Source organism: Mastigoproctus giganteus, chromosome 8 (assembly GCF_048544385.1).
Source record: "Mastigoproctus giganteus isolate SK-2022 chromosome 8, ASM4854438v1, whole genome shotgun sequence".
Lineage (NCBI taxonomy): Eukaryota > Metazoa > Arthropoda > Arachnida > Uropygi > Thelyphonidae > Mastigoproctus > Mastigoproctus giganteus.
Genome location: NC_143582.1, coordinates 123315584 through 123328550, shown reverse-complemented (window position 1 = coordinate 123328550; position 12967 = coordinate 123315584). Strand labels below are relative to the sequence as shown.

Below are 12967 nucleotides of genomic sequence, written 5' to 3'. Positions count from 1 at the left end.
CACCTATCCTTTTTACAAAGCATGTTTCCCGTTTTCCTGATAATAGAATCACCAACAACTATTAGTTCCTGTGGGACCAGCGCATTCTGCCTTGGGGGTTGCCGCTGTGTTGCGTGATGACCAAGTGCAAGCTCTTGCGTTGATGTGGGCAGCTGAGAGCCCGATGGGCCCCTCAATTTAGATCTTTCGAGGGCATCCACCCTGTCCTTCAAACTCTTATATAGGCCTATAACAACGCTGAGTTGTCGCCTGATTTCCTTACTCCTTACATTGCGCACGCACAAAGACATCCCCCATGGCAATGTCATGTTCCGTTCCAGAGAGTTCGGCAAACATTTCACAAGTTGCACATTTTTTTAGGCTGTGATGCGTTGGAGAATCGCCCCCCTCAGTTCTCCCCCGAGTCACAGCACTCCTGCCACTTTGAACCCATTGCTTTGCTGCTCTAGTTTGGGGCATGATACTTTAAATTAATAAAATCAATAAATTAAATTAATTAAATGTCAATACTACGCTATCTAATAGAAACAGTGAAGCGTAATACTCTATAAATTATACATTAGAGCTACCTAACTACCTCAATTAAAAATTTGAATTCCCTACCACTATATACAAAACAATGGCTGCAAGATTCGAACGAAATAACAGTTATTAAGTATATCTACAAAAACTGTTTATCTAAATAAAAATAACCAGCGTAACTATAACTATAAGACTACGTATGAAGTACAATATAAAATAACAATTATGTAAATAAAAAGGCAAACACTTATCGTTTTTTTCGGAGCCTGCAACTGACAGCTGTAATTTTTAGAGAGTCAGTGGTTAAATAAGTTGGCTGAAATGAAATGAATTTGTTTTAGCCAACTCGTTTTATCAAATTTATATACAGGCCAATACAAAGTCACTGCACACTACGTACTCAAAAACACTTGCAACTATATTCTTTATATGATATTTTAATAGTTTTTTTTTATTATTATATATGTGTATGTATGTAAACAAACAAACACCAATATTACACCAAACCCTCAATTTTACAAACTAATAGGAAAAGCGGATATGTTATTTATAAATGTTTGTTAAATCTAAAGGTTTTTTTTTTCTTTTGAGACCATTTTGTACACTGCATAATTGAAAATTTTGAGAGTTTTCTTCATATATGCATTAGAAACAGCAAAATAAAATTAAATAACAAAAGCTGTTATTTATCTTGATTTTTTTAGTTACCTTTGTTGGTAACTAAGATAGCAATACATAATAAATAATAGAAAAGTGCCTGGAAACACTTCCATCGGAATCAGAGCTAAGAAACCAAAGTTGAGATATTGGTGAATTTTCGGTCAGACCCCTGTAAAAACTCCTTAAGCTTAGTCTTGCTTTTTACAATATCCAATTCAGTTTATTTTTTCATGACATTCCTCACACACACACACACACAAGTAACTTCTCTGACGGCTTTAATTTCTGTGCAATACTCAAATGCACATGCTTTCTCAGATCAAGAGTTTTCTTAGGAACCATGATTAGAGTGTGAAGTGATAGCAAAGAAACAGGGCACAATAGGCACTTAGCAATGTAATGGTGAGTGCATCCATAAGCAGATTGAGATATTTCTAGCAGCTGCTGTGACTCAAATTCAGTTTTTTGCTATTCATGGGCACATTCAGAACACACTGTGGGGCCAGTCAAATTTCTCTTCCATTATATCCAAACGTGCTTTTAATCAAGGGTTTACTTTAATACATTAAGGAAGCAGGGATTATTTCAAACATGGCAGTACTTTTTAAAATGGAAAATTTCTAATAATCTAATGTAATTGCCTTTCCCTACTCCTCTGCCTAGCTGTTTGAAATTTCCTCAATTTTTTATATAAATATCACTGATCCTCATCTACCATTCACCCTGCAGTCCTGAAAAATTTGTGTACGAGTTGTGCTCAATAAAGCAGTATTATAATTATCCATTTGATAGTTTTTCGAACTACAAAGTAAAATCATGTTTCGGTTCCTTACCTAAACTAAAGCATCCATATAACGCAACACAGTGGGAAGCAAATGCAAGTCATATAGCTTCAATACTGTATCACATATATGATTTTTGTATAAAATGGAGTAACATGTAATTGGGGGGAGGGAGTAAGGTACTACTAAAGATAAAGGGATGGATGGGTGGTAGGGGACAAAGGGTGATTATAAATGGTCATGGCTCTTCATGGATTGATGTAATGAATGAAGTTGCACAGGAGTTGGTATTAGAACCCTTAGTTTTTAATGTTTATTAATGACAATACAGATTAATGACAGCAATCAAGGTATGCTACTTCAACAGGATCTAGATAAATGAAGATTGGCTATAAAATGACAATTGAGGCTTAGCAGTGATAAATGCAAAGTACTGCATTTGGGTGGTACCAAATCAAAAGCTCTAGGGGTAATTGTACAGTCTGACATGAAATTATAAGTGCAAACAAGCTACTAGTAAAGCTCATGAGGTTCTCTCAATGACATACAGAAATATCTACCATGGGTCAAAGAGGCAATTATCCAATTGCATAAGGCAATAGTTAGGCTACATCTGGAACACTGCATACTGGCTTTTTAACCTCATTTTAGGAAGGGCACTGATGTGTTGGAAAGGGTGCAGAGAAGAGCAACAAGGTAAGCTGGGGGACAAAAGGATTTCTTATCAAGAATGACTGGGATTCTGTCTTCAGAAACTGGCATATATAGGGTGACCTAACTGAAGTGTATAAGGCTTTAAAAGGGCTAAGTAAACTAACTGCTGATGACATCTTTACTGTTTCTCAGATGAAATGCAGAAGCGAGCATAAATTTAAACTAAAAAAAAGGATGGCATGCAGAAAGTTGCATCATTCAACCAAAGAATAATCAGCTGTTGGAATAAACTTACACCTAGTTTTTTTTTTTTTTTTTTTTGTTTTTTTTGGGTGGTGCTCAGAAGACTTGTTTCCTTTTATCATACTGCCAATACTAATACTAATATAAATCAGTACTACACCTCTCCCAAAATTCAGACCGGACTTATCATTCAGTTACGATTTTCGTAGTCATAATTCTCCGTGTTAGTTTTAAAAAATCCTCAAAGTTTTTGAAAATCACGTGCCTAACCTGCTATGGTTAGCGTTAGTTAGGGTGTTTATCCCGCCCTTGCCGCTGTTTTAAAATCGGGAACTCGTTTTCCTATTTTAAAACAGCTGGAAGAGGAGGAATAAACACCCCAAGACCATGGCAGGCTGAAGGTGCACCATGTTCTGGAGTATAGCGAAAATTTTAAACCTGGTCAATAATATAATACCGATTTTTTTTTTTTTTTTTTTTGAATCAGAATCAACTATTAATATGTATATTACAATGAACCTGAACAAAGTAGTTTCGATTTAAAGTGAGCAATTTGTATAAATATGAGATCATATAACCAGTGGAATAAAAATAAAGTGGTTATTACCAATCTCAAGTTGTGCACAAAATTAATTAATAATTAATATAGCTATGATAATGAAAAACTTATTTCAACAAATCAGTCCTGTACTCGGGAAGTTTTCACTAGATTGGCTTATCCTCTAAAACGTTAATGAAACAGATGTCCTCCATTTTTTTTTAAGAAGTGGAGTTTTTATATGAACAACTCGCTAGCTTGACATAACAGCTGAAGCTGTCGAAGTGTGAGTACCTGGAAAACAATTACTGAAAATTGCGAAGCAAATGAATAGTGTTTCAGAATGGACGATTCTCTACATACCTGAAAAATATTGATGTTGTCTCGCTCTTTAAACGTCAAACACAATCTAATTATATATACATACACATAAAAATAGGGGTGTGCATATCCCTACACACCAATGTGTGTATATGTACAGATGAATACATATCCATAAACACATAATGAATCATATAAGCAATTTAAATAAGCCTACATACTTGAGACCAAGTCCTCTCAAATGTTGACCAATCAAACGAATTATATCCTGATCTGTCTGTGATTTTATCTTTGCGGATATCTCCTCCTGTGTTTCTGAATTAAAGTCACCATTTTCCGTGGAAGAACAAACACCGTTCTGCAGGTCAGTGCTGGCATTGGCTGCATCACCGTTGTGTTGCGAACAGCCATTAGTTGCTTGCATGTTAGCTGCAGAAAGGCGCTGTTTTTTCCGCGGTGGAGGAGATGCACCACCGTCGTCTGACTCCACACTCGAGGCCAGGCTTGCGAGGAGTATTTCTTTTTCTTGTGCAACTTCAGTGCTTTGTCAAATCAAACATACTCATCACAGATCACTAAAAGTTCTTTGAAATACGAAAACACTACAAACCACAACTCCAACCACCACTAGCTTTTACACCGAAACCATACACAATTTAAAAAAAAACAACAGAAGCTAAATGCTGGAATCAACAGTGACGTTTTCGCAAGAGCTGCTGGGAAATACTCCACCGAATGGTAGTAAACAAAAACGACTAGTGTCAAAAACTAACTTGAAAACCCAAAATATATATATATATATACAATGTATATGCAAATAAATAATTTTATAATAAAATTAAAGGCCATAAAACTCTTTATTACAAATAAGAAATAGTAGCTTTCTGATATGAAATGCATAGACAAGGCACTATGTGAGATAATATGCAAAACACTACATGTGAAAGCGGTTTCCTGACAATCATGAAAGAGTATGATCGCTACGGGGACGGCAGGTAAGCGACGGGCATCCAAAAAATCTGGATATCATTCAAAGACCATTGAGAGGAGCTTCTCGCCCGCCGTATAATCCAGGCTAGTAACACTAGCCTGGATTATACGGCGATTATCCAGGTTGAGAAGTAAAAGGAGCCAGCAATTCTTCACTATGAAAAGAACGACAGGAAATTGACAAGAACTGATTACGCAATGCCTGAAATTAGTCTGCGCGGGTAGACTAATTTCTTGTGCAACTTCAGTGCTTTGTCAAATCAAACTCAAATCAAATCAAATCAAAATCAGTGCTTTGTCAAGTAGCACAGTGGTATCGTCACCGTCCTCCCCACACCGGGTGGAAAAGGCCTGGGTTCGAATCCCGTCGATGACGCGAGGAACTTTAATGGGCTTTTTTCACTCCGTGGCTGAGTTAGTTGGTTTCAGGCGTAGATAGCAAGGTTTTTCTCCCCAGTTACTGGGGTTTTTTCGTCCAGCAAAACAGGCAAATCAACCATAGAACATACGCAATTTACAAACACAAATACGGGTTAATGTATTTAATTACGGGGAACCCTAAAATAATAATTAAATAATGCCTGAAATTAAGGATCGGCACACCATCCAGTTTAACAAAAGGTTCTCCACTCCAGTATGCAATTTTATACAAATAAATAAAAGAAATTCATATTAGAGTTCCAGGGAGCAGTGCTGAAGCACACAATATGCATTATGTACATAAATTGAGTGTATTCTATGGTCAGGTCAGTTTGCTTGTTTTGTTTGACGAAAACGAGATCACGTAGAGATAATATTCCTGTCCACGAATGAGATCGCCTACCTCAGCAACGGAGTAAAAAAAACCGCAAATGTTACTCGCGACATTGACGGAATTCGAGTCATGTTTTTTTTTTTTTTTTTTTTTTTTGCACGGGGACCTTCCCAGAGTCCAAGGAAGCACATATAATTAGCTAATGCTTTGCTTACTTCCTTTGCTACCTCCTTTAATATAACAGGATAGAACCCGTCAACCCCAGGTGTACCTTTTCTATGTTTAACTTCTACAATTTCTCCTCCACTTTCCTCTCAGTTATTACCAAATCAGTTAGCTTCCTGATAGAGTTTGATAAGCTTCTGGCACTCCCCTAATTGAATAACTTCCCCATGTGTGAATATAGATGCACAATACTCATTCAGTTTATAAGCTATCTGAGAATGAGCATAAATAGTCAACCCATCTATGTTAAGTTGTCCAATCCGATTCATACCTTTCCTTATAGAGTTTCCATAAGTAAAGAACTCTTTGCTGTTTTTCTTTGCATCCTTTGCAAAAGATTTCTCTAATCGGACTTCGCCTGTCTAACACTCAGTGTGACTTTTTAGCATAAGTATTAGCATTACTAGAGGTATATGATGCAAGAAAGCACGCATATGCAGAATCAGCCATAAAAAAAAAACCGCTCCCATTTCACCCCTCCGTCGTTCCGAATACCTATCTAGCTCAGCTTTAAATTTATTTAGGCTATCAATTTCCACGACAAAGGATGGAAGTCTGTTCCACCAAACGACTACCCGCTGGCTAAACGCAAACTTCCGCACATCTATCCTACATCTGTCTTTCCTCAATTTGAATTTATGCCCTCTCAATCAGATCACCTCGCAGGTGACTAGTCTCCAGACACTGTAATTTGCAAAACTTAAGCATTTCTTCGTAAGAGCAACGGTTTGTTCCATTCACTAATATTGTTGCTCGTTGCCCTTCTCCGTACTCGTTCCAACAGCTCCACATCCTTCTTAAAATGAAACCTCCAGACCTGTATGCAGTTGCCTTATACAACGGGAAAATCAACTCCTTATGCCTACTAGAAAAATTCTAGTATATCATTGACAAAACACTATGAGCTACTCTTGCAGACTGTACATTATCCAGAAAACTACATATCTGCCTGCACAATTACCCCCAGGCCCTTCCCTTCTCTACCACTGTCAGTGTAGTACCACAGAGGTGATACGTCACTCTGAGGTTACTGCTTCCATATGTAGTACCGACAGACCTGTATGCAGTTGCCTTATACAAGAGGAAAATCAACTCCTCATCCCTGCTAGAAAAATTCTAGTATATCATTCACAACACACTATGAGCTACTCTTAAAGACTGTCTACACTATCCAGAAAACTACATATCTGCATGCACAATTACCCCCAGATCCTTCCGTTCTCTACCACTGTCAGTGTAGCACCACAGAGTTGTTACGTCACTCTGAGGTTACTGCTTCCATATGTAGTACTTTACATTTGTCAAGGTTAAACTTCATTTGCCAACTACCAACACATCTGCTCAACTTTTCTAGATCCTATTCCAGCAGCGCGTTGTCATTAGTTTCCTTAACAACCCTGCCAAACTTCGTATCGTCTGCAAACTTGGTATACCATCATGAATATCATTTATAAATATAGAAAACAACAATGGACCCAACACTGAACCCTGAGGGACTCCACAAATAACATTCGTCCACGATGAAGAGCGTCCATTGATTACCGCGCTCTGTCTTCTCCACTCAAACATCCCTTTATCCATAGCAGCAATTTGCCTCCAATTCCACACTGCTCCAATTTGTCCAGCAGGGTTCCATGTGCAACATTATCCAAAGCCTTTCTAAGATCCAAATATATCATATCAAAGTTTTTCCCTGCATCCAATTCCTTTGTGACCACATCATAGTATCCAATCAAATTGGTCAGGCAAGACTTTCCCTTAACAAAACCATGCAGTGTCCGAGCTTTAAATAAAGTCTTGTTTTGATGATGCTGCAGTGCTTCTTTAACCAGTGCCACCAATAATTTTCCTGGAACAGAAGTTAAAATAACAGGTCTATAATTACTTGTGTCGCCCTTTGATCCTCCTTTGTGAATTGGGCTCCAATTTGCACATCTCCAGTCCATGGGTACCTCCCCTGCGTCCAAAGAAGCTCTCATAATTATGGCTAAGTGTTTGCTGACTTCCTTTTTTGCCTCCATTAATATAACTGGATAGATCCCATCCACACCGGGTGCCTTTTTTTATGTTTATCTTCAACAATTTCTCCTCCAATTTCCTCTCAGTTATTACAAAATCATCTAATTCACTGTCAGAGTTTAACTCACCTGTGGCATTCTGCTCCCTGAATAACTCCTCATGGGTTAATGTAGATGCAAAATACACATTTAGTATGTTAGCCTAGCCGCGTGAGCAGGATCATCAAGAGTTGAACCATCAATATCCAGTGAACAAATCTGATTTATCCCTTTCCTTCTAGGGTTTACATGGGTAAAAAACTGTTTAGCATTAGCATCAGCATTAGTAGAGCATTTGATGCAAGAAAGCAAGCTTATGCAGCATTAGCCAAAAAAAAAATAATAATAAAAATAAAATAAATAAATAAAAAATAACCACTTCCACTTCACCCCTCTGTTCGTTCGAAATACCTGTCCAGCTGAGCCTTAAACTTATTTAGGCTATCAACTTCCACGACAAAGGATAGAAGTCTATTCCACCAACCAACCACCCGCTGGCTAAAGGCAAATTTCCTCACATCTATCCTACAACTGCCTTTCCTCAATTTGAATTTATGCCCTCTCAGGTGATTATTCTGAGCAAGAGGGAGAATCCCATCAGCATTGAGCATGCTCAAACCATTCAAGGCTTTATACACCTCTATCAGATCACCTCGCCGGTGCCTAGTCTCCAGACACTATAATTTAGAAAACTTAAGCCTTTCCTCGTAAGAGCACCCCTTTGTTCCATTCACTAATCTTGTTGCCCTTCTCTGCACACGTTCCAGCATCTCTACATCCTTCTTGAAATGAGGCCTTCAGACCTGTATACAGTACTCTAGGTGTGGTCTGACCACTGCCTTATACAAGGGAATAATCACCTCTTTATCCCTGCTAGAAAAATTCCTATATATCATTGACAATACAACATGAGCTACCCTTGCAGCCCGTCTGCCCTGCTCAGAAAACTTCATATCTGCCAGCACAACCACCCCCAGGTCCCTTTCATTCTCTACCACTGTCGGTGTAGTACCACAGAGTTGATACGTTGCTCTGAGGTTACTGTTTCCCATATGTAGTACTTTACATTTGTCAATGTTAAACTTCATTTGCCACCTCTCAGTCCATCTGCTCAACCTTTCCAGGTCCTGTTGCAGCAGCATAGTGTCAGTAGTGTCCTTGACAACCCTGCCAACCTTCGTATCGTCAGCAAACTTGGACATTAAGCTTGATATACCATCATCAATATCATTTATAAATACAGAAAACAATAATGGACCCAATACTGAACCCTGAGGGACTCCACTAATAACATTAGTGCACGATGAGCAGTGTTCATTGATTACCACTCTCTGTCTTTTCCCCCTCAACTACCCCTTTATCCATAGCAGCAATCTGCCTCCAATGCCACACTGCTCCAATTTGTGCAGCAGTCTTCCATGTGCAACAGTATCAAAAGCCTTTCTAAGATCCAAGTATATACTATCAAAGTTATTACCTGCATCCAGTTCTTTTGTGACTGCATCATAGTATCCAATCAAATTGGTCAGGCAAGACTTCCCCTTAACAAAACCATGCTGTGTCTGAGCTATAACTGAAGTCTTGTCTAGATGATCCTGCAGTGCTTCTTTAACCAGTGCCTCCATTAATTTTCCGGGAACAGAAGTTAAACTAACAGGTCTATAATTACTTCTGTCGCTACCTCAGCAGGATCATCAACAGTTGACCCCTCAATATCAAGTGGACCAATCTGATTCATCCCCTTCCTGCTAGAGTTTACATTAAAGAACTCTTTGCTGTTTTTCTTTGCATCCCTTGCCAAAGATTTCTCGTAATCTGCCTTCGCCTGCCTAACCTCCTTTGTAACTTGGTTACAGATCAACTTGTATTTATCATAGGCTTCTGTGTCACGTGTTAATTTGTATGTATCCCATGCATTTTTCTACTCTGCCATATGTCTCATTAGTTCATCTGACATCCACTTAGGCCTAAACCTTGAACAATATATCTTAGTTGATATGTAAAGCCTAGTAGCTTCCAAGATAAGTTCTTTGAATGCTTCCCATTTTGAATTTGCTGTTGGTAACATCATCAGTTGGTCCCACTGTATAGAATTTAAATACTGTCTCAGTCCATCGTAGTCGCCTTTACGAAAGCAATAACCCTTCCCTTTACCCCTAATGGTAGTTACCTCTTTGTGTAAATCCCAATTCAGCACACTGTGATCACTGCCACCTAGTGGTTCATTTACCTGCAGATTCTTAATGCATGAAGAATCACTACTGATAATCAAATCAAGAGTATTACTCCCTCTAGTTGCTGATGTAGAAAACAATACATGCTGATGTAGAAAAAGATTGTTTTCTACATGCTGATGTAGAAAACAATCATCCAATAAATCCACAAAAGCCTTGCTGGTGTCTGAGTGACCAGCCACCAAATTCCAGTCAATATCTGGGAAATTAAAATCCCCCATTATAATACTCTCTGATTTACTGGCCCACTCTATTTCACCGTACAGTTTCTTATTATACTCATCAGAATTATAAGGCCTATAGCACACTCCTACTCTCAATTTTGATCTCCCAATGCTTATGTCACACCAAACTGACTCGACACTGCACTGTCCAGCAATGTCGACCGGCTTCACTTCCTTGGATTTTATGTATTTCTTAACTAATAGAATAACCCCTCCTCCCTTCCTACCCTGTTTATCCTTTCTGTAGACATTGTACTCCCCAAATTCCAGTTCTGCATTCCTTATATCTGTGTGACACCACTTCTCGGAAATCCCCAAAATATCTGCCTTTGATGTTTTGAGCAATACCTCAAATTCATCAAATTTATTTACTAAACTCCTAGCATTGGTGTAAATACAAGTATACATACACCTGTTCCTATTCTTAGCTATCCTAACACAACCCATGTGTTTACTTGTACCCCAATGATTCCCAGCAGTCTCTGAAATATCCTTCATCTTATTTTCCAGGCTGCGGCTCATTCCAATAGAAGCAGTGCAATAATCACTTTCACCTCTGCCAGTGGATACTGTTAATCTATTAGTCCTTGTATCCCCCCAATCTAGCAGTTTTCCGACCCACCTAACACTGCCTCGATAGCATCAGCAAACATTCTTGCACCCTTTCTATTTAAGTGTATCCCATCCCTGTAGAAGCAGTCTCTCCTGTTAACAAGTACAGACCAGGCTGAAAAAAATTCTACCCCTTGAGCCTTCCACAATCTCTCCAGGGCCGAATTGAATAACAAGGCTCTCATCATATACTCCCTCCTATCCTGTCTGGGCAGAATCACATACACCTTCAAATTCAACCCTAATTCACGGCTTTTTTTCAACAGTGACCTGTACTTGTTAACTAATTCCGCCGGTCTCCTATTCTTAATATCATTAGTGCCAACGTGTACAATTATATAGCCTTTTGTGCCCTTAAAAGATGATATCCGCTCTACAACGTCATCCACCTTTGCGCCTAGCAGACAAACCTGGTCCTATTCCACCTATCCTTTTTACAAAAAAATATTATTCTATGGTTTCCCGTAATTAAATTAATTAATTAATTAATCCTTTTTACAAAGCATGTTTCCCGTTTCCCTGACAATAGAGTCACCAACAACTACTAGTTCCTTTGGGACCAGCGCATTCTGCCTTGGGGGATGCCGGTGTGTTGCGCAATGACCAAGTGCAAGCTCTGGCATTGGTGTGGGCAGCTGAGAGCTTGATGGGCCCTCACTTTTAATCCTTCGAGGGCATCCACCCTGTCCTTCAAGCTCTCATATAGGCCCATAACAATGCTGAGTTGTTGCCTGATTTCCTTACACTCCTTGCATCGCGCACACGCAAAGACATCCCTCATGGCACTATCATGTCCCGTACCTGACTGATACACAAACATCAAGCAAGTAGTGCATTTTAATAGGCTGTGAATCAGAGGGCAACTAACCCCCCTCAGTTTTCCCCTGAGCCACAGCACTCACATTAGCTTGAGCCTTTTGCTTTGCTGCTCTTTGTTGTTTTTCTTTGCATCCTCTGCCAAAGATTTCTTATAATCTCCCTTTGCCTGCCTAATCTCCTTTACGACTTGGTCACAGACCAACTTATATCAATCATAGTCTTCCATATCACCCATTAATTTATATGTATCTCATGCATTTTTCTTCTCTGCCATATGTTTCAATAGTTCATCTGACATCCATTTACGCCTAAACCTTGAACAGTATTTCTTAGTTGGTATGAAACAATAGTAGCTTCCAAGATAAATCCTTTGAATTTGCTGTTGGTAACATCATCAGTTGGTCCCGCCGTATAGGATTTAAATATTGTCTCAGACCACAGTAGTCACTTTTACCAAAGCAAAAAACCTTCCCTTTACCCCTAATGGTAGTTACCTCTTTGAGTAAATCCCACTTCAGCACACTGTGATCACTGCCACCTAGTGGTTCCTTTATCTGCAGATTCTTAATGCATGAAGAATCACTATTGATAATCAGTTCAGGAGGAGTATCCCTCTAGTTGCCTCCCGAACATGCTGATGTAGAAAACAATCATCCAATAAATCCATAAAAGCCTTGTTAGTGTGTAAATGAATATCTGGTCAATATCTGGAAAAATAAAATCCCCCCATTATAAGACTCTCTGATTTACTGGCCCACTCTATTTCCCTGTAGGTTTCTTATTATACTCATTAGAGTCATTAATCCTAAAACACATTCCTACTCTCAATTTTGATCACCCAATGCGTATGTCGAACCAAACTGACTGGACATTGGACTGTCCAGCGATGTCGACTAGCTTCACTTCCTTGGATTTTATGTGTTTCTTAACTAATAGCATAACCCCTCCTCTCTTCCTAACCTGTCTATCCTTTCTGTACATATTGTAGTCCCCAAATTCCAGTTCTGCATTCCTTATATCTGTGTGACACCACGTCTCTGATATCACAACAATATCTGCCTTTGATGTTTTGAGCAATACCTCAAATTCATCAAATTTATTTACCAAACTCCTAGCATTGGTGTACATTCAAGTATACATGCACCTGTTCCTGTTCTTAGCCACCCTAACACAACCCATGTGTTTACTTGTACCACAGTGACTCCCAGCAGTCTCTGAAATACCCTGCATCTGTTTTTCACGCTGCTGTTCATTCCAATAGAAGCAGTGCAAGAATCACTTTCACCTCTGCCAGTGGCTAATGTTAATCTATTAGTCCTTGTATCCCCCAGT

At 38.9% G+C, this 12967-nt stretch overlaps 1 protein-coding gene across 3 annotated transcripts in view; it reads right to left on the bottom strand.

Annotated features, from left to right (window-relative positions):
- LOC150081797 (WD repeat-containing protein 26) overlaps positions 1-4415 on the bottom strand; it is a 597339-nt gene extending 592924 nt beyond the window's left edge. For 2 of the 3 annotated variants that reach the window (XM_090378893.1, XM_090378894.1), the window contains exon 1: positions 3942-4415. In XM_090378893.1, coding sequence (XP_090235019.1) covers positions 3942-4144 — 203 coding nt within the window. In that variant the 5' untranslated portion in view covers positions 4145-4415. The remainder of the gene's footprint in view (positions 1-3941) is intronic. The other variant, XM_090378895.1, reaches the window with a different exon arrangement.
- Between the last annotated feature and the right edge of the window lie 8552 nt (positions 4416-12967).